Source organism: Rhinopithecus roxellana, chromosome 3 (genome assembly GCF_007565055.1).
Source record: "Rhinopithecus roxellana isolate Shanxi Qingling chromosome 3, ASM756505v1, whole genome shotgun sequence".
NCBI classification, from domain to species: domain Eukaryota; kingdom Metazoa; phylum Chordata; class Mammalia; order Primates; family Cercopithecidae; genus Rhinopithecus; species Rhinopithecus roxellana.
In genome coordinates, this window is record NC_044551.1 from 135413682 (window position 1) to 135435422 (window position 21741).

Consider the following 21741-nt stretch of genomic DNA (forward strand, 5'->3'; position numbering starts at 1 on the left):
AAGTAATTGTGTACAGACATTATCTTCCTTAAAACTCCTGAGAATCCAGATCATGACCTTTTTACACAATTCTGTTCATGAATTATCTAGCTCAGCGACTTGTGCATAAGGATAGCCCCCAACTGAGTAACCGAATAATCTCTACCAAGATTAGCAAAGTATTTAGAAAAGCTGCATGCCCACCAAAGACTTTAGGAGGCTAGGAAAAGAGCGTATACCTCTCCTTCCATGAAGGCTTATTAGTAGTTGTCACAGTAACGGTTTTCATAATTCTTTTGTAATTCTGTCTCATGAGTCTCTTTATCATTCTTCCTGGCTAAGTTGGGAGGTTAGTCAAGTTCTCAAGGGAATTTCTGAAGCCTAAATAGATGCTTCTGGCCGGGTGTAGTGGCTCACGCCTGTAATCCCAGCACTTTGGGAGGCTGAGGCAGGCGGATCACTTGAGGTCAGGAGTTCAAGACCAGCCTGGCCAACATAGTGAAACCCCGTTTCTACTAAAAATACAAAATTAGCCGGGTGCAGTGGCGGGCGCCTGTAATCTCGGCTCCTTGGGAGGCTGAGGCAGGAGAATCGCTTGAACCCAGGAGGCGGAGGTTGCAGTGAGACGAGATTGCGCCACTGCACTCCAGCCTGGGCAATAGAGGCTCTGTCTCAAAAAAACAAAAATCAAAAAAACACCTAAATAGATGCTTCAATAGCTGGGAAGTGGGGAGTGGAGACAGTAACCTTATGTTAACAGAGTGGATGATTTATGTGGCTGGCGGGGCCACACCCAGTCATTATTCACTTTTCCCGTCCTCACCAGGTGCTCCTTTTCTTTATTTGAGCCTTTCTACCAACTCGCTTTACTCTCTTCCAAGGGCAGACCAAACCAAAAAAAAAAAAAAAAAAAAAAAAAAGAGGGTGGATACAGAATTTTATTTTTTAGAAGACAAACCATATTAACAACTTCCTTCCCTACGATATAAAATGCCAACAGTTACGAAAACAGATACTGAATAGTCGGTCCTCAGCTGCAATCTGCGGCAATGACTAGTGCCTTAACAAATCATAAAGTCACCGGATTTGGAAAATAACCTACTATCAGTAAGAGCATAAATACCCTTCTAACTCACTGCAAACAGTCCCAGGAGGGGAGACTGGGTAAGATCTGGAAATTCGACTTAAAAAATTCTGAAGGGAGCAGGACAAGGAGGGGAGGTACCAAGCTATCTCCAAACGCCCCTCAACCCAGAGGCGCGTTAATGAATCTCTACCCCCGACTTCCCCCACAACTTCTCCACAAGCCCCTTTAACTCCCCTCTACCCTCCCCAACCCTCCCAAGTCTTCGATTGCTTCCTCGGTTACCTGTTCCCTAAGTCTCGAAGCTTGGGCAAAACTCTGCAGCCGAAGCGCCGGCCGGCAAGGAAGGGGTGCTGGCAGAGAACACCGGCGCTCGAGTGCCGTTCGTTCCACCTCAGGAGAAACTCGCACCGCCCTCCACGCGGCCCCAGGACCGCTGCGTGAGCCCTACCAACTAGCCCCGCCCACTCCCTAGGCAAGCCCCATCCCCTCGGCAGAGAGCTTTTTTGCCCTTGGCAGGCTCCGTAGTCTCCGTACAACCTGCTAGGCCCCACACTTTCCGCGCCAGCTGGGAGTGCGCGCCGTGGGGAGCCAGTGGGTGGGCGGTCCTAGCGCTTCCCACCCTTGCTCCGGGCCTCTGCTGTCACACGCCAGGGGTGGCGAAAGGGTCGCCACCTGAGTCTCCATTCTGCTGCAGTGGTCCCTGCGTTAAAGCTCCCTCGTGGTGCGCCTGCCGAGGCTGCTGTAGCTCCTGCGCCCCCGTGCTGGTGGCGCAGCCTCTGCTTGCTGCCGACCTGGCGGGAGGGTGCGAGAGCGCACGCTACAGGCAGCGTCGGTCTGCGTCCTTCCTCCTCCTATTCTGACTCCCGCATCCCCCGCCCCCGCCTCACTCAGCGCCTCCTCCCTGGCTGCAGGCAGACGGCTCCACACAGCCGCAGCGCCCGGTGTCTACACAGCCTGTGGGAGACTCGCACGCCCACACTCACTCCGCCTGGCTGCATCCCTGCCCAGCATGTCGGCGCTCGAGTGGTACGCCCACAAGTCTCTAGGCGATGGTATCTTCTGGATTCAAGAACGCTTCTACGAGTCGGGCAACCGTGCCAACATCTGGCTGGTGCGCGGCTCCGAGCAGGACGTGGTGATCGATACAGGCCTGGGGCTGCGCAGCCTTCCGGAGTACCTGTACTCCTCAGGCCTCTTGCAGGACCGCGGGGCCAAAGAGGACGCGGCGCGCCGGCCGCTGCTTGCCGTGGCCACCCACGTGCACTTCGACCACTCCGGCGGCCTCTACCAGTTCGACCGGGTGGCCGTGCACCACGCCGAGGCCGAGGCGCTGGCTCGCGGGGACAACTTTGAGACCGTGACCTGGCTCTCCGATAGCGAGGTGGTGCGGGCGCCCAGCCCCGGCTGGAGGGCCAGACAGTTCCGGGTACAGGCGGTGCAGCCCACCCTCATCCTGCAGGATGGTAATGGGCCCCCGCGGGCGCGCGCTCTCGTTAAGGGAGGGTATTGGGAAGAGAGTGTCCGAGTGCCGCATGTTGCAGACTTGCGTGGCCATAAAGGGGATTATTTTGGCACCTCGCCAGAACCACTTCTGTTAACACCCTTCCCTGAGTAAAAACCCACTTGACCAGAGCCAAAGCCATCACAGCCTTCCCTGCCAGAGGGCAGCTTTGCACCGTGTAGCAATTCTGAGTACTTTTTTGAAAGCCGGCACCAACCCCTCCCTAGCCAGTTTCCTGCGTCGGCTATAGTAGTAACACTACAGAGACTTGTGACTGACTAGGGATTTCTTATTCTTTCCCTAAGCACCTGCCCGACATTTCCAGGAGCTTTCGTAGTGAGTAGACTTTTAAGGAATGACGGCCCACGGGGAGTGCATGTCATGATCTGTGCTTTTGAGAACTGCAGACTGCAGTTCCCACCTGTAGCCTTAGAAAGTCATCAGACCAGTGATTCCAATCCGCTAATGCGATTGGAAACCTCTCAGATAGGTTTCTGTTGATGTTGACTCACGATTGCAAAAGCTTAATAGTAATCATAAACGTAGAATATATCTGAGTCTAACTTTATGACGTATCTGGTCCGGTTGAAAGCAAAGCCTGAGAAAGATCAATGAGGAAGTAATTTTCGGTAGAGGTAAATTATGTGGACTAATGCATAGGTAGCCATGGTCGTCTTTGGCTCTGTAAAAGACAAATGTGGAATTCAGAGAGAAATTCATGGAATGAAAATAAATAGATTAGGGCCTCAGCCCATTCTCCCTACGCAAGGACTTAAATAATTGAGCTAATTTGCCACATCAGCAATATTTGGTATATTAGTTTTCTATTTTCTTTTTAGAATACTTCTGATTTCATTTTATCCTCACAACACATTTAAAGTGAGGCCACTGACCTCCCAGTTAAATGGCTTGCCTGAGCCAGATCATGATAAAAGCTAGGATATGAATCTAGGCACAATAGATCAAGGCATGCAGAACGTACCTCATAAATACATGATGATAATTCTGAGTAGAATGTGAAAGTCCCCTTCTTTAGCGTGAGACCATTTTAATTACCAATTTGGTTTATTAAAACATGCCTCTATATAGTAGAAAAAGCCAGTTGCTGCAGTATAATGAAGCTCACTTTATGACCAAACAATATGGCAAATAATGAAATATTTTACAAAAATCAGTTTATCTCACAGATGACATCTTACTCATTTGAGATATTTTAAAAATTGCAGTATTATATTGTACTTATCGGTGCTAAAAAAAAAAAATTGCAAGATTCTGTACCTCACCCCCACCCAACAAAAGTCTTCATTAAAGTTTTAAATCTAAAATTAAAAAAAAAAAAATGGTTTAGATGGGAGTCTTACATTATCTGACAATATGAGATGAAAGTACATGTACATTAAATTTTAATTTACATTAAAGTCACACCTAATTACTGTATTTCTTGACAAAAATGGGTACTTTTAGGAGTAAGATTTCCATGCAGTTGATGGGTATTCAGACCAAATTCTGACACCCAGACCAAAAATGTTTACATTAGTATTAAAATATACTTAAATTATTGAAAAGAATAAATTAATTTTGAAATTGACTCTTGATTCCGTATCAGCAATGGGAAATCAAAGGTGAAAGATGATAGGGATTGTTTTATAGATGAAGAAAGAACCCATGCAGGCCTGAGTATCATGCAAGAGGTCACATCGCCCATCTCGAAAAGAGCTGGGACTAGAACCCAGGTTTCCGGTTAATGGTAGAATCCTAACATTTTGGGAGCTGAAAGGGGCCTGCAAACTACTTGTGTGGTGCTTTAAGCCTTTAAAAGGGTGAAAAGAAACCTTAATGTTTACCAGACACTTTGAAGGTGATAGTACTGTATTATCAAAAGTTGTTTTTCATGAGGAGCTGGATGCGCCACCCTCTCAAGTAGTGTCTAATTTCCTGTCTTCTCAAGAATATTAATTTCCCGTATATTCTGAATGATGTGGCCTGCTAACTTGCTGTTAACATAATCCAGATGCCTGGGAGGATACATAAAATATTTGTATTAAAAATTTGTATACAGTTACACACATGAACAGCATAAAGTATTCATTGCTTTGGTAGAATGCAAGGAGCTGAAATCATTTATTACATTTCCTTTAATGAATTGATGATTGCTTGTCATGGAGAAGCATAAATCTGTGCACTGTATCTCTAACCCAAAAGCCAACTTGTAAATGAGGGACAAGGAGAGAATAGCCATATCATCCAGTGCATTATCTGGATGAAAAAGCAACTCGCCTTACTAATAGTGAAATGGTTATCTTCCTCTAAGATAGCAGTAGACCTTAAATTGACATAGCACATAGCTCTTGAGTGGGCATACATCATTGTGCCCATTTTTCACTAAAGTGATACAAAGTTCTGGCATTGTGATCCCTATTACATACATGTTTAAGCCATATGCCCAGTGTCACCAAGATATTATCTCAGAGGCGTGATTTCAGGCAGACTTAAGTCATTTGCAGAGGCTAAAACAGGTTGTAGGAAGGTGGCGAATTGAACAGACACATCTAATTTGGCTCTCTTCCGAAGCACCATTAATATACTGTAAAGGAACCGTGATTTAAACATAAAGCCCCATTGGCTGGGGGAACTGTTTCGGATGCTAGAAAGTAGATGTGGTTACTAAGTTAACAGTTTTATACTATGCCAGCAAAGGGAAATTAAGAGCCAATTCAGTTTCCACCGCAGAAGCCTTAAAAATTACAGGAATTAGCAATAGGCAGTACCTCAGTGGCGGCAAAGGGAAGAGTAAGTAGAATTTCTTGAAAACCTTTTAAGAAGCTCTTAAAACTCTAGTGAATGCCCCTCCCTCTCCCATCCAATTAGTTTATTCTCTAGGGATAGTAAAACAAAGGAGTTTCTTGATTGAAGGATGCCAAATTACTATTGATCTTAAGGGCTCAGTATGGAAAACAGGAGAAAGAAAGAGTGTGTGTGTGTATGTTCGTCCGTCCTACTAGTTTTCCAGAAGGATGAGAGCCAGGCCTTTCCCCACCCAGGTAGGAAATTAGAAAAATGTTATCTAGGGAATCTGCCTTCTAGAGGAAAGACGAAGATACCAATGTAGAGGAATACCTAAGAAATCCTGGCCTCTTTCTCTAGTGTGAAGCCTCAGTCACCAGGCCCCATGCATGTGCTGCAAGCAGCCTTCTTGTCCCCCCTTCTTTTTTTTAATTGATACCTAATAGTTGTAATTACTTGTGAGGTATGTGTGATATTTTGATAAATGCATACAATGTAATGATCAAATCAGGTTATTTAGAATATCCACCACCCTTCAAACATTTATGATTTCTTTGTGTCAGAAACATTCCAAATCTTCTAGCTATTTTGAAACATGCGATAAATCCTTATTAACTCTAGTCTATCAAACGCTGGAACTTATTTATTTTATCTAATTGTATTTTTGTACCCATTAACCAATCTCTTCATTCCCTTCCCCCACCCTTTCCAGCCTCTGGTAACCACCATACTAGCACTACCTCCCACATATGAGTGTGAACATGAGGTATTTGTCATTTTGTGCCTGGCTTCTTTCACTTAACGTAATGCCCTCCAGTTCCATCCGTGTTGCTGCAAGTGACAATTTCATTATTTTTTGTGAGTGAATAATTCCACTGTGTATATTGTCCCACACTGTCTTTATCCGTTCATCTGCTGATGGACAGTTAGGTTGATTCCACATCTTGGCTATTGTAAATATTGCTGCAATAAACATGGGAATGCAGTTATCTCTTTAGTATTCTGATTTCCTTTCTTTTGGATGTATATACCCAGCAGTGGGATTGCTGGGTCATATGGTAGTTCTATTTTCAGTTTGTTGAAGAACCTTCATACTATTTTCAATAGTTGCTGTACTAATTTACATCCCCACTAACAATGTACAAGCATTCCCCTTTCTCCACATCCTTGTCAGCATCTGTTATTTTCTGTCTTTTTGACAATAGCCATTTTTACTCATGCCCCCGAACTCTTAAATAGGCAACCAAGCATTATAAAAAAAATCTGAGAAAATTCTCTAACATGAGATCAACTATTAAACAGCATAAAGCAATTTGAGAGTGGGCAACTATCATCAATATCATCAGGGGATAAGACAAGCTATTGCATTCAAGATACCTAAGAGTCAATAAGGATGCTTTAAAAATAAATAACAGAACAATATTCACCAAAAAAAAAAAAAGCTCTCGGAATTTAAAACATCAGAAATTACGCAGCAGTAGGTCTAGAAGATAAAGTTGAAAAACTTACTAAAGAGCAATAAAGGAAAATAGAAACCAGGAGAGAAAAAGACTAAAGTAAGTAGGAGGACCAGTTTGGAAAATCCAGCCTTAGAATAATGGATACAGAGATAGGACAGAGACAGCGAAAGAAAAGAAATAGTAGGGCAGCCGAGCGCAGTGACTCATGCCTGTAATCCCAACAATTTGAAAGGCCGAGGAGGGCGGATCACCTGAGGTCAGGAGTTCAAGACCAGCCTGGCCAACATGGTGAAACCCCGTCTCTACTAAAAATACAAAAATTAGCTGGGTGTGATGGTACATGCCTCTAATCCCAGCTACTCGGGAGGCTGAGACAGGAGAATCCCCTGAACTCTGGAGGGAGAGGTTGCAGTGAGCCGAGATCGTGCCATTGCACTCCAGCCTAGGCCACAGAGCTAGATTCTGTCTCAAAGAAAAAGAAAAAAAAAAAAAAGAAATAGTAGAGGTAGAGGTAATCCAGTAATATATCACACAATTAAAGGATATAAATTTTCCAGATTGAAAGGGCCCACAGACTTCACAGGACAATAGATGAAAACACATCCAAACCCAAGCATGTTATTGTAAAATTTCAGAACACTGAGATCAAAGAAGATTTTACAAGCTTTAAGAAATGTAAACAAAAGAGTTATGTACTCAGAATAGAATGGTTTTGGAGCTAGCAAAGAAGAAATCTTGCCTTCCAATTTGAATGAAAATGATTTCCAATCTAGAATTCGATATCCCACTATTAATCAAGTTCTCAAATTATTTCCCACATACTGTTTCTTAGAAAGCTACTAGGATATGCCCCTTCAAAATAAGGGAGTGAACCAAGAAAGAAGTAATATAGTAAACAGGAAATAGAATTCAAAAGAAAGCATCAGGAAGATGCAACAGATGACACTCTAATAATGCTAGTACCCCAGGCTTAGAGGGTCCAGATTGGAGCAGTTGAATCATAATTCTTTCTCAGGGGGATGTGATGGTATGTGGAGAGTGGGGAGTAAAGAGAACTAAAAATCCTATTTCACAGTGGAAGTCAATGGCTAACAAAATTTTAAAACCAAGAAATAATACATGCATGAAATCAGAGTATACCCAATTGGTAAATATGGAAATGGAGTATAACCATTATTTAGAGATAACTATATCTGGTAGAGGTAACTACCAGAAGAAATAGCTGAGATTGTTAGAAGTGGGTGCATCATGGAAGCAAGATTGGAGATAGAGCAAAATGGAGCAAGTAAATTTTTGTCTTACATTTTAAGCCCCTCTGAAATATTTTATTTGAAATATGCACATATATATTTTTGTATATAAACTGAAATTTTAAAAGATAGAGGATGCCGTGTTGGAAAGAGTGTGTAAGAGAAGTCTAGAATGACTGGAATCTGGACAATTAGATCAGGATGAAGTTGGAAGGGTTTTGTGTATGTGTGTGCTTGTGTGTTTATGATACGCTTCATAGGCATTTCTGGTTCTTGTAAGAGAGGTGCTCATGAAATTCTATGTGTGAGCATTATCAGCATATTGAAAGCATTTTTAAAGCCACAGGATAATGGCAGAACTAATGATATTCAGCAACCATGGCCTTATTGGTTGCTTACAGTTGGTATCTATTTTGATGGGCGGGTACTTACATTTTATCTATTGCTAAATATTTTAATATCACCTGGATATAACCAAAGATCAATATGATTCTGTCCCTGAATTGGTAATTCTCTATAGCTTCTTTTTAGGATCAGTCTTCTCTTACATTTAACCTTTCTCTACGTTTATTAAACAGTTGGTCTCCAGTAGCTCTATTACTAAATCAACTTAGAAATAATTTATTTGCCTTACCTGCCAATCATACAGGAAGTGGTAGTGGTTTGTAATCACTAGAGGTGCCTTAAATCTGGACTAATCCTATAAAGGAATTCTGGTCCCTTACGACTGGAATGTGAAGAACTCTGGGAGTGTCCGAAACCATCTTAATGTCACTACTGGGATTCAGACAAGAGAAAATGGGCAGATGAAGCAGCAAACGAGGCTCTGCCCTGACGTAGATTTCAGCTACCCAGGACAGATGCCAGCTGGCTTTTTGCTCTTGTGTCCTGGCAGTACCATCAGGACAAAAATTCTTTCAGAGAATGTAGCCCTATGATTATACAGTGCTTGGCATCATCCATTAGAAAAGTCATTTAGGCATGATGACAGTGGTTCTAGATTTTTGGTATGCAGGAGCTTGTTAAAAATAGCAAGTTCTAGGCTTTAACACCTAAGTTTGGATGCTGTAGGGCTTGTGTGTGACAAAGGAATCCTTATCTTTAACAGTCCCCAGGTGATTCTGATGCAGAAGTTCTGCATACCATAATTTGCGAGATATATTATTTTATAGAATTACATTGCTTAGCATTTTATAGTGCAGTTATGGCTATGCAGTATTTTACTTCATCCTTCTTTACATGTTGTCGTAACTGAAGAGGCAGTGCTGCCTGAGCAGTAGTTCTCAAAGCATGGTCCTCACTAACAGCTTTAGTATTGCCTGGTAGCTTGTTAGAAATGTAGATTCTCGGGCACTAGTCTTATCAGTGCAGTAATTGGGGGTGGGGCCCAGCAGTCTGTGTTTTAACAAGCATTACAGGGAATTCTGATGCACACTAAGGTTTGAAAACTACTAGCATAATTCCTTGCTTCCCAAACTTTCTTTCCCGTAATCACCTTGGTTGTTTGTTCAGCATACAGATTTCAGACTCTTCCCCAAAAGATTAATTCAGAAACTTTGGAGTGGGTCTAGAAACTTGTGTGTTTAACATGTATTACAGGTGATTCTTATTGTTACCAGCAGTGAATCCATATGGGTCTGCAGCAATCTCACTTCTTGCCTCCTCAGAAGAAAGACTTCGACTGAGGGGCAGAAGGCAGAAGGAGAGACCGAGGCAAGTTTTAGAGCAGGAGCGAAGGTTTATTAAAAAGCTTTAGAGCAGTCATGAAAGGAAGTACACTTGGAAGAAGGCCAGGCGGGCAACTTGAGAGATCAAGTGTGCAGTTTGACTTTTTGCTTTGGGGTTTTATATGTTCTCATACTTCTGGGGTCTTGCATCTCTTCTACCCTAATTCTTCCCTTGGGGTGGGCTTTCTGCATGTGCAGTGGCCTGCCAGTGCTTGGGAGGTGAGCGTGCACAATGTGTTTACTGGAGTTTTATACATATTCACTTGAGGCATTCTTCCCTTACCAGTTGAATGTCCCTGGGAGGTCACATACCAGTTAAACACCATTTTGCCTCTTAATGCGCATGCTTGAGCCCACTCACCCACCTCTTAAAATCTTATTGGGAAGCTGCTGATCACCAGTTTCAGGTGTTTCTGTCTATTGGGAGACTGCTTTACCCTGGCATGAGCTGCAGCTGATTCTTATTTTAGAGAGAGCGTTTCAGCAACCACCTGACCATCACCTGACATTCCTGATGTGTGTGTGGGGTTGCGGAGACCCCTCTCCTGCCCTGCTTATGCCTGACTAGCTACCCAGTATACCGTTATCACAGGCAAATTCTAGAAGTCTGGATTAGATTTGTTTTTCAAACTATTTCATGCATGAAAAACACCTGGAAAGCTGCTACTGCTGCTACTGCTACTGGTCTTCAGATCATGCTTTGAGCAGTACTGTTGTAGAGACAGATCAGTTCACAATGGAAGAAGGGGAAAATGATACAGATAATGACACAAATGGCTCTTCAAAAGCAAATAATTGGGAATTCAAAGTATTAAGAAAGGCCTTTTGGAAAATTGTTAAGGCTCTTGACTTTTGCCCAAAGGACCTTCTGTATGAGAAGAAAATAGCACTTTACAGGACATAATATTATTACATTTCATCTCACTAGGAACTGTGGCCACGGTAGATTAGCAAACTACTGAAGAGACTCTCTACTGATAAGATTAAATTTAGTAATTCTTTAAAATGAAATTCTAACCAAACTGTTTTCCATTTCTCACTATGTACTGTAAAATTTTAGTCCTTTCTACCCCCCTCCACAAAAAATTTAGTCCCAGTTTTAAATCATCTTATTTAAGTACTAATGATACCCAAATAACAAGGAATTTCTTTACTCCTAAATTCAGAAAAGAAATAATGTGAATCCCTGGGCTTATAAAGCAAAAGCCAGAAGTACCAGCATATTCAGAAAATGTATTTGAAGCATTGTGCTTATCTTTAAAATTACTGAATTTTTTGCATTCAGTTCTATTATTTCCCTTTTAATAGCTTTTTATGAATTAGGTATAATGCATATACCATAAAATTCACCCATTTAACATGTATAATTCAGTGGTTTTTAATCTTTTCAGTTGTACATCCATTGCAGTCAATTTGAGAATATTTTTCTTACCTCTGAAACAAATAGCCCCTTCTTTTAGCCATCATCCCCCTTAACATCCCCAGCCCCCTATCCCCACCCCAGATTTGTCTATTCTGGACATTTCATTAAAGTGGAAAAATACAACGTGTGGACCTTCACAATTGCCTTCACTTAGCATTATGATTTCAAGGTTTATCCATGTTGAAGGGTGAATCAGTACTTCATTTATTTTTATTACCAAATAATATTTCATTTTATGAATATGTATCATATTTTAATACCCATTTATCCATTGATGTACATTTGGATTGTTTCCACTTAAATATTTTTAACAGCTTTATTAAGGTATATTTACACACCATAAATATACCTATTTTAAGTGTATGGTTTGATGAATTTTAGGAAATGCATTCATACAGGCAACTATAACCACAATTTAGTTCAAGAACACTTCTGTTAACCCTGAAAGTTTCCTCCTGCTTTTTTTTTTCAGTCACCTACTCCCACCCCTGGCCTCACTGATCTGTTTTGTGTTGCTGTAGTTTTGATTTTCTGAAAATTTTCTATAACTACAATCATGCCATAGATAGATAGATAGATAGTAGATAAATAGATAGATAGATAGATAGATAGATAGATAGATAGATAGATAGATAGAGTCTTTTTTGGCTTCTTTTGGATATTCATCCATATTGTGGCATCTATTAATAATTCATTCCTTTCTATTTCTGATAAATATTCCATTGTGTGAATATAGCATTTTATTTCTGTCTTCACCTATTAAAGGAAATTTAAATCTTTCCAGTTCGGAACTGCTATGAATAATACTGCCATGAACATTCGCATACAAGTCTTTGTGTGGATGCTTGTTTTCATTTCCCTTAGTAGACACCTAGGAACAGAATTCCTGGGTCATATGGTAAATGTACGTTAATTTTTTAAGAAAGTGCCAAACTGGTTCTCAAAGCGATTATACCATTTTATATTCCTAGTTACAGTGTGTAAGGGTTCCAATTTTTCCAAATCTTTTTTTTTTTTTTAAAACATTTTTATTTCAATTGGTTTTTGGAGGAACAAGTGGGTGTTTGGTTACATGAATAAGTTCTTTAATGGTGATTTCTGAGATTTTGGTGTGCCCATTACCGAGCAGCATACACCGTACCCAATGTGTAGTCTTTTTTTTTTTTTTTTTTTTTGAGACGAAGTTTCGCTCTTGTTGCCCAGACTGGAGTGCAATGGCATGATCTTGGCTCATTACAACCTCCGCCTCCTGGGTTCAAGCGATTCTCCTGCCTCAACCTCCCAAGTAGCTGGGATTACAGGTGCCCGCCACCACGCCCGACTAATTTTCGTGTATTTAGTAGAGACAGGATTTCACCATGTTGACCAACCTGGTCTTGAACCAATGTGTAGTCTTTTATCCCTCACCACCCCACACCCTTTTCCCCAAGCCCCCAAACATTAGTGTATCATTCTTTTGCCTTTACGCCCTCATAGCTTAGCTCCCACATAATGAGTGAGAATATATGATGTTTGATTTTTCATTCTTGAGTTCCTTCACTTAGAGTAATAGTCTCCAATTTCATCCAGGTTGCTATGAATGCCATTATTTCATTCCTTTTTATGGCTGAGTAGTATTCTGTGGTGTATGTGTGTGTGTGTGTGTGTGTGTGTGTGTGTGTGTGTGTGTGTATCACATTTTATTTACTTGTTGATTGATGGACATTGAGATGGTTCCATATTTTTGCAATTGCAAATTGTGCTGCATTTCCATGTGAAATTTAGAGTCAGACTTTCAGTTTCTTCGAAAAAAGGTCAAGATTTTGATTGAAATTATGTTGAATTTTTACTGGCCATTACAGTAGCCACTAGCCATGTATGACTAGCAAATTTAAATTAAGATTACCAGATGTGGTGGCTCACCTGTAATCCCAGCTACTTAGGAGACTGAGGATGGAGGATCATTTAAGGCCAGGAGTATAAGACTAGCCTACGTAACAAAGTGAGATCTTGTCTCTAAAAAAAAGTTTTTAAGTTAGCTAGGCTGGTGTCATATACCTGTAGTCCCAGCTACTTGGAAGGATCCCTTGAGCCCAGGTGTTCAGGAGTTACAGTGAGCTATAAGCAGGCCATTGCACTTCAGCCTGAGTGACAGAGATTCCATCTCTTTAAAAAAGTTGGTTAGAATTAAAATTTTAATTCCTTAATTGTACTAGCTTTATTTCAAGCACCATTAGCCACACCATACTGAACAGTATTGAGAACCAATATTTCAGTCATTGCAGAAAGTTTTCTTAGGCAGTGTAGCTATTGGAAAAATTGGGTTACATTACCATCATAGCAATATTGAGTCTTAGTGATATTGAGACAGTAAGCATAGCCTCTCTCTCCTTTTATTTAGGTCTTCTTTAATTTCTCTTGACAGTGTTTTTGTAGTTTTCATCATACAGTGTTCATATATTGCAAAACATCTTTTGTCAAATTTTTCCCCAAGTATTTTACTCTTTCTGATGCTATTTTGAGTCGAATGTTTTAAAATTCATTTTTGATAGTAATTTGTAGCATATAGAAATACAGTTTATCTTCGTATGTTGATCTTGTATCCTGTGACATTCCTAAACTTGTTTTTTAGTTCTCTAGCTTTTTCTTACTTTACTTAGGATTTTCTGTACGTAAGATTGTGTCTAAATAAAAACAGATTTACTTTTTCTTTTCTAATCTGTGTGACCTTACTCTCTTTTTCTTGGCTTATTACACTGTCTAGGATCTTCAGTATAATGTTGAATAGAAATGGTAAGAGCAGACATCCTTGCCTTGTTATCTTAGGAGACTTTCTATTCAAAGAGGTATTACCTATAGGTGTTCATAAGTGACTTTTATCAAGTTCAGGACCTTCCCCAACTATTCCAAGTTTGCTGGAAGTTTTTATCATGAATGAGAATTGGATTTTGTCATATGCTTTTTATGTATCTATTGAGATAATCATATGGCTTTCTCCTTTATTAATATAGTATATTACACTAATTTATTTTCACTAGCTCAACCAAACTTAATATTTCTGGGATAAACTCCGCTTTGTCATTTTCCTATTTATAAGTTGCTGGATTTGATTTGCCAGTATTTTGTCAATAATTTTAAGACCGCATTCATTAGGTATATTTGTGTACAGGCTTTTGTTGTGTTTTGTTTGAAAGAGTCTCCTTTTGTTGTTCAGGCCGGAGTGCAATGGTGCCATCATAGATCTCTGCAGCCTCAAACTTCTGGGCTCAAGCAATCCTTCCACCTCAGCTTTCTGAGTAACTGGGACTACAGGCACAAAACACCCTGCCTGGCTTTTTATTATTATTATTATTTTTAATTTTTATAGAAATGGAGGTCTCATTATTTTGCCCAGGCTGGTCTCGAACTCCTGGCCTCAAACAATCCTCCCACATGTTGCCAAAGTGCTGGGATTACAGGAGTGAGCCACTGCAGCAGGCCTGATGTTGTTGTTATTTTAATATATTGTCTTTCGCTTTTATGAGAGCAATAACTGAGTTAGATTTCTCGTCTATATTCTGAAAGTCTTTATATGGGTTGAAATTGTTTAGGGTTGAAATTGTCCCGTTTTAAAATGATTGACAGAATTGATCAATGAAGTCTTCTTTGAGCCCAGACTTTTCTTTGTGGGGAAACTTTAAATTGTTAATCAATTTATTTGCTTGATATACATTTATTTAGACTTCATTTCTTCTTGGATCACTTTTGATAATTTGTCTCTTTTTAAGAATATGTTCATTTCAAGTAAGTTGTCAAATCTGTTGGCTTAAAATTGTTCATAATATTCCCTTATTCTCCTTTTAATTTCTTCAGGGTCTATAGTGATGTTCCTTCCTTCATTCCTATTTTAGCAAGTTGTATCTTCTCTAATTTTTTCTTGATTTGTCTAGCTAAAGGTGTACCAATTTTGTTGTAGTTTTCAAATAAATAACTGTTGGTTTCATCTGCTTTTCTTTGTTGGTATTTGTATTCATTTATTTTTGCCCTGTCCTTTATTATTTCCATTAACACTTACTTTGTGTTTGATTTGCTCTTCTTTTCCTAACTTCTTAGGATAGTAATTTGATTATTGATTTTAAACATTTAATCCTTTATAAAATAAGCATTTAAAGCAATAAATTTTCTTTTAAGTACTGCTTCAGCTGTATTCTATACATTTGGATGTGTTTTGATTTTGTTTTCATTCATTCAAAATATTTTTATATTTCCCTTTGATTTCTTCTTTGATCCATAAACTATATAGAAGTTTGATGTTTGCTTTACATATATTTGAATATTGCCCATATTTATTTTTGTTCTTCCTAATTTATTTTTTGCCTATTAAAAACACATAATAAGGTTGGGCGTGGTAGCTCATGCCTATAATACAGCACTTTGGGAGGCCAGGGAGGGAGGATCACTTGAGGCCAGCCTTGGCAACATGGCAACCAGCCTGGCCAACATGGTGAAACCCCATCTCTACTAAAAATATAAAAATTAGCCAGGCATGATGGCACACGCCTGTAATTCCAGCTACTCAGCTGGCTGAGGCACAAGAATTGTTTGAACCTGGAAGGCAGGAGGTTGCAGCGAGCCAAGACTGCGCCACTGCACTCCAGCCAGGACGAGAGAGGAAAGCTCTGTCTCAGAAAAAAAACAAACAAAAAGACTACACGTTATCAATTTTCTGTTCATTTTGTTATTTCTAATTTAATTATGTTATAGTCAGAGAACATACTTTGTATGATTTTATTCCTTTTACATTTATTGATTCTTGCTTTATGGCCTAGCTTTATAGCCTGTTGAATATTTCAACTGCAGTTGAAAAGAATGTGTACTTTGCCATTTTGGAGTAAAGTGTTTTATTTTTGTCAGGTCAAGTTGGTTGATAGAGTTGTTCAGGTCTTCCATATCCTTTTTGATTTTCTGTTTACTTATTTTATGAATTACACAGAGAAGAATGTTGAACTCTCCAAATATAATTGTTGAATTGTTTATCCTTTATTTCTGTTTGTTTTTGCTTCGTGTATTTTTGGTGATATTTTAGGTGCATGTACATTTATAATTATTTGTCGATGTATTGATTTAATGTATATTATCATAAAATTACTTTAGTAATATTCTTCATGTAAAAATCAATTTTGTCTTACATTAATATAGCTGCTCTAGTTCTCTTAAAGTAATATTTAATATGGTTAAGCTTTTCAACCTATTTGTGTCTTTGGCCTTATAGTTTCTTTCCTGTAGGCTGCATATATCGTGATTTTTAATCCAGTCTGACAATCTCTGCCTTTTTATGTTTACCAAATCCTGATTATTACACCATTTTGATTCCTTTATTAATTTTTTAGCTATATATTTTTAAACTTTTTCCTGTGTATGTGCTTGCACTAGAGATTACAGTATGAATCTTTTAATTTACCATGATTTACTTCAAGTTTATACTAATGTAATTCCAGTGAAACAGAGCAATTTTGCACCCATGTAGCTCCATTTCCTCTCTGCTGTCGGTAACTGAAGTCTGAGATTTAACCCTATTTGCAAGTTAGCCTGCCAGAGTTTAATGTATTCTGACAGAAGACTTGAGGTTCCTGGGTCAGAGATTATGGAGATTATTACTCACATATTAGAGCATCATCATTTATATCAATTCCTCAAGCCCTAATTCTGACAGGGTGATACAACAAGAGGCAAAATACAACAAAATTCCCTAGAGCAACATTCATTAATTGTGTCAACAGGATACTGGTACCATAGATGTTCTGAAAATTAAAAGTTTCATGATCAAATAAGTTTGAGAAATTGTACAACTGTATCTACTTTGTGTATATCCACAGTATACATTCATATAATAAAAGCTCAAAGAGGTCTTTCTGAAAAGCTGCTGAATTTTCTTTAAACTGAGAGTTCCTCAAACTATTTGACCACATAATTACTTCCTTTTCATTTATGTCTCATGATAGCCTGTAGAAATAGTGTTCCACATTACTTGCTTTGGCAAACACTGGTCTAGCAAACAATAGGAATGAACCATAGGCAGCTTATTTTTAAATCATCATTAAGAAATACAGTATTTATGAAATAAAATGTCATCCTTCCCAATTTCTTTGGAAGCATATAATGCTCTTCTATGCTTTAAATGCTAAGTCAAGTATACAACATGTTTATCTGTAAACTCTGTTTCCATTTGTAGGGGATGTGATCAACCTTGGTGACAGACAGCTCACTGTTATGCACATGCCAGGTCACTCCAGGGGCAGTATTTGCTTACATGACAAAGACCGAAAGATTCTCTTCAGTGGAGACGTCGTGTATGATGGATCACTGATTGACTGGCTCCCCTACAGCAGGATAAGTGACTATGTTGGGACCTGTGAACGTCTAATAGAATTAGTGGACAGAGGTCTGGTAGAGAAGGTGCTTCCCGGGCACTTCAATACCTTTGGTGCTGAAAGGCTTTTTCGATTGGCTTCTAACTATATTTCAAAAGCTGGGATATGTCACAAAGTTTCTACTTTTGCCATGCGATCTCTTGCAAGTTTAGCTCTACGTGTAACAAATTCTAGGACCTCACCATAGTATCTATACTGATAATATATTTTGATTAATTACATACATTAATTCATTCTGTACTATTTAACTGATTAATAGTGAGCATTTCATGAAGTGTTTTTTATACCACTATTATATATCAGAGAAAGATTGAGAATGAATAAGCCAAAAAGCAAATTGTTAGTTTAAATTATTTTCTTTCTTCTAAGAAAGAAGCCATTTAATATGCTTATACTTTGCCAAAGCTGTCATCTTGTAATGTATGCTCTAGAAATGACATAAAGGTTTATAGGGAAGTAAAGAGAGATTCTGTGGCAAGAGAAAGAACTGCTCTTGCCTCTGTTTGTCTTGTTTTATTTCCCAGATGACCTAGGAAAAAAGGCATATAGAGTATTATGTTTGTACTTTAAACTTGATATTTTTAGTGTATTATTTAAAGATAAAGGTTCTTGGGTTTAAAATACATCAGAATTTAATGCAGACATATGAAGTAACACTGAGAATGACAGCTAAAACATTCCATTGTTATCGTCCTGCATTTTTTATGCTTCATTTATTTATTCTTTGTGTAATTATAGCATACATGACATGTAATATAACTTATGAAAAGTACAGTGAATCTTGCTTTATTGCAAAGCTTTAAATATAAATTGCAGAGTGCTTCAGTATAAAGCTACTATATGTTGTTTGTTATTGTGTAAGTAATATTTTCAATTATGAAAGTGAAATGCAAATGTCTGTAATCTAACTACAAATTGTCAGATTCTTAAAAGGACACTGTCAGGCAAATTTGAAAATATACACATTGAGAATAATTTTTTATTATTATATCCTATTTTAATATTAACAGCTATTATAAACAAAATTTTTCCTGTTAAATAGCGACTTCAGTATTGTGTTATGTTTTACAGTATTAGAACTACTATGAAGATCTGCAACTATTCTTTTACTTAACATGCATATGTACTACAGAGGGATTTTTAAATTAATTGCAAAATGTGCATTAGCTATTGACTTAGAGTGAATTGCCTTTTGTATCCTGATTCACAACACCTATTCCTGTTCAGTATTCTTTGTCTTGAATAGAGAAGTCTACGTTCGTAAAGTCATAGAAAAGGTTATACCACTATTTAGTAAAATGTTTTAGTTTGGTGCTGTTAATAATTTGTTAAAAGGCCTTTTAGAATATTTCATAAAGGGTTTTAAACAATTTTTTCCCACTGCCTTTTTATTACTGACATAACTAAAACCAAACTGAAATCGCTTGGAAATCAGATTTTTTAATGTTAGGAAGATCCAGCAACTTTGGTTTCTGAAAAATTATGAGACTTTTCTACCCTACAGATGCCCAGGTTCTTTAGTTTTTTATTCATTCAACTCACACACACATAAACATATACATACACAAACACAACCCCACATGCAAACACACACAGTCACATATATACATGTGTAGCACAGCGCTAAACACTGTGGAGGCTTAAAAAAGTCAAAGACAACATTATAGCTAAAAGTTGAAAGCACACAAAATATAAATAATAGTATATGCAAGTTAATGTACATTATACGTGCATGTAAGGGACATAAATGGAGGGGTGTGAACTTCGGTTAGGCAAAGTTTACTGGAGGAGGGGTTTTTGAATCAAATTTGGAAGGATGAGCTTGTTAGATGGTCAGGGTAGGAAACAAAACAATCCAAGAATAGGGATATAAGCATTGCTAGTCTAGAATAGTCTATTCCTTGTGAAAATATAAATTTAATTTTCAGGAATCCAATATATTCCAAACACCAGATATTTAGCATGAGAAAAATTGATTTGTGATTGTGTATATGAGTCATTCTTAATGGGAGACAAGCTGAACTGCCACATGCCACCAAATGAACCTTTACTTCAATCAAAAAGGAGAGTATGATTGGTTCAATTATATTAATAGGATATCATGGGCATTTCTCTATGATGGTCATTCAAGGCAGTAGGTCTGTTTCAACTGAGTGCAACATTGAGAATAATGATTTGGTTCAGGGCAACTACAAATAATCACTTACTAAGCCTTAAATAAAGCCATTATTTTTATATCAGTAGCACAAAGGAAAACCAAAAGTCCTTAACCACTGATCATTTTTATCATATTTTAGGCCTTTTTTTAAAAATCAGGGTATAGTAGGCACTAAGTTTTTTTTTTTTTTTTTTTTTTTTGAGACAGAGTCTCGCTCTGTCACCCGGGCTGGAGTGCAGTGGCCGGATCTCAGCTCACTGCAAGGTCCGCCTCCCGGGTTTACGCCATTCTCCTGCCTCAGCCTCCCGAGTAGCTGGGACTACAGGCGCCCGCCACCTCGCCCGGCTAGTTTTTTGTATTTTTTTTTAGTAGAGACGGGGTTTCACAGTGTTAGCCAGGATGGTCTCGATCTCCTGACCTCGTGATCCGCCTGTCTCGGCCTCCCAAAGTGCTGGGATTACAGGCTTGAGCCACTGCGCCCGGCCAGTAGGCACTAAGTTTTATTAGGAAATATTTAAACCTGCTGAAGGATTTATTTATAAAAAGTGCAATTTTTCAAAACATTGATTTTTTTTAAATTTCCCAATTTTTTCAGTTTTTCAAATTGTACCACAACATGGAACTGTGATATTTTACTATTACTTCAATGTGAATAAATTGGGTAAAGTGTATCATTTATTGAGTGCCCATGCTGTACATTTAAAATATGCTTTATTTAATTTAATCCTACTCCCAGCACCAAAAGGTAATTGACCAGCCTCAGACAACACAATTTTGGACAAAGCTGGTAACTGAACACAGGTCTGTCTGCCCCACACTTCTCTTTCTCTTGTATCTGCACAATAGCAGAAAATTGGCAAGGTGTATTTTTTACTTTCCGAGATGCCACATGTGCCAAGAATAAATCAAACGATGCTAAAGCATAATAATAATATATCTTTAAAAAGCTTTTCAAAATATATTTCCATCCTGACAGTGACCCTTGTAACTTACGATTTTTGGAAATACTAGTATGTAAGTATAATACAAAGTTGTCAAAATGTTAAGATATTTAGAAGTAATTTTATTATTTATGTTAATGCTTAATCATTGGAAATTCATTTTCCTTACTTGATGTTTTCTTTCAACTGGGAAGCCTAAAACAAACAAAAACCTTGTGTGTTATCCTGATATAGTTGACTAAATGACTGTATTTGTTCTTATATGGATAGTAATATGAATGTGACATGCACCAATTGTCCTATAATTTTCAGATAAGTGTAACTAAGCATTTGTGTAATAAATATTAAAGTAGTCATTTTATTTCAATCTATAATTGATATTTTTATAACATTAGCAAGTTTCCATTTAATTTCTTGCAAGGATTTTCCTGTACAAAGTGCAGTTTTGAGAAGCTTATGGTCAATAAGACACTAAATTTGTGAGAAAGAATAGAGAACCCAGAAACAGAAAAATACTCATATAAGCCTTTTGTAATTAAGAAATATGACAATTCAAATCAATGGGTAAAAGATAGACTGTGCAATAAATGTTACCATTGTTGATGTGGGAAAAATGGCTCCTGCCATTATAAAAGTAAATTCCAAATGGATTAAAGCCCTAAATGTGAAAATCAGAGCCACACATGTATTAAAAGAAAATCATATTTAACACCTTGGAATGGGGAAGATCTGTCTTTCATAGACACAAAAAGCAAAATTACATCAAAATTTTAAATGTCTTAGAATTTAGATGAAATAAAGTTAAAAAGAGATTTTAAAAAATCACAATTTGTATAACATAATTTAACAAATATAAAGAATGCCTACAAATCAGTAAGCAAACGATAAACTACTGTAAGGGAGGAAAGACCTTTCTTCTCTCCTCTTCAATTCTATAGCTGTGGCTGTGAATTAAACTGACAAAAGACAGATTAACAGGAGAAAAGCATAAGCATACAAATTTTATTTAATGTTAATATTTTTATGTGTACACACAGGCCTT

The 21741-nt window shown here is 38.2% G+C and overlaps 2 protein-coding genes across 5 annotated transcripts in view; one reads left to right on the plus strand and one right to left on the minus strand.

The window, feature by feature from the left end:
- The window catches only part of POLR3G (RNA polymerase III subunit G), a 41345-nt gene extending 39271 nt beyond the window's left edge, over positions 1 to 2074 (minus strand). For 3 of the 4 annotated variants that reach the window (XM_010387979.2, XM_030927145.1, XM_010387980.2), the window contains exon 1: positions 1349 to 2074. The gene's annotated coding sequence lies outside the window, so the exon portion shown is untranslated. The remainder of the gene's footprint in view (positions 1 to 1348) is intronic. The other variant, XM_030927144.1, reaches the window with a different exon arrangement.
- MBLAC2 (metallo-beta-lactamase domain containing 2) lies at positions 1819 to 19981 on the plus strand. The gene is made up of 2 exons (XM_010387981.2): positions 1819 to 2529; positions 17402 to 19981. Exons 1-2 carry the CDS (start codon positions 2076 to 2078, stop codon positions 17785 to 17787), a joined length of 840 nt encoding a protein of 279 aa, XP_010386283.1. The 5' UTR covers positions 1819 to 2075; the 3' UTR covers positions 17788 to 19981.
- The last annotated feature ends 1760 nt before the right edge of the window (positions 19982 to 21741 follow it).

Coding starts and splice junctions, on each gene's coding strand:
- MBLAC2 (XM_010387981.2), top strand. CDS start 2,076: ATGTCGGCGCTCGAGTGGTACGCCCACAAGTCTCTAGGCGATGGTATC. Junction 2,530..17,401: donor CACCCTCATCCTGCAGGATG/GTAATGGGCCCC, acceptor TTCCATTTGTAG/GGGATGTGATCAACCTTGGT.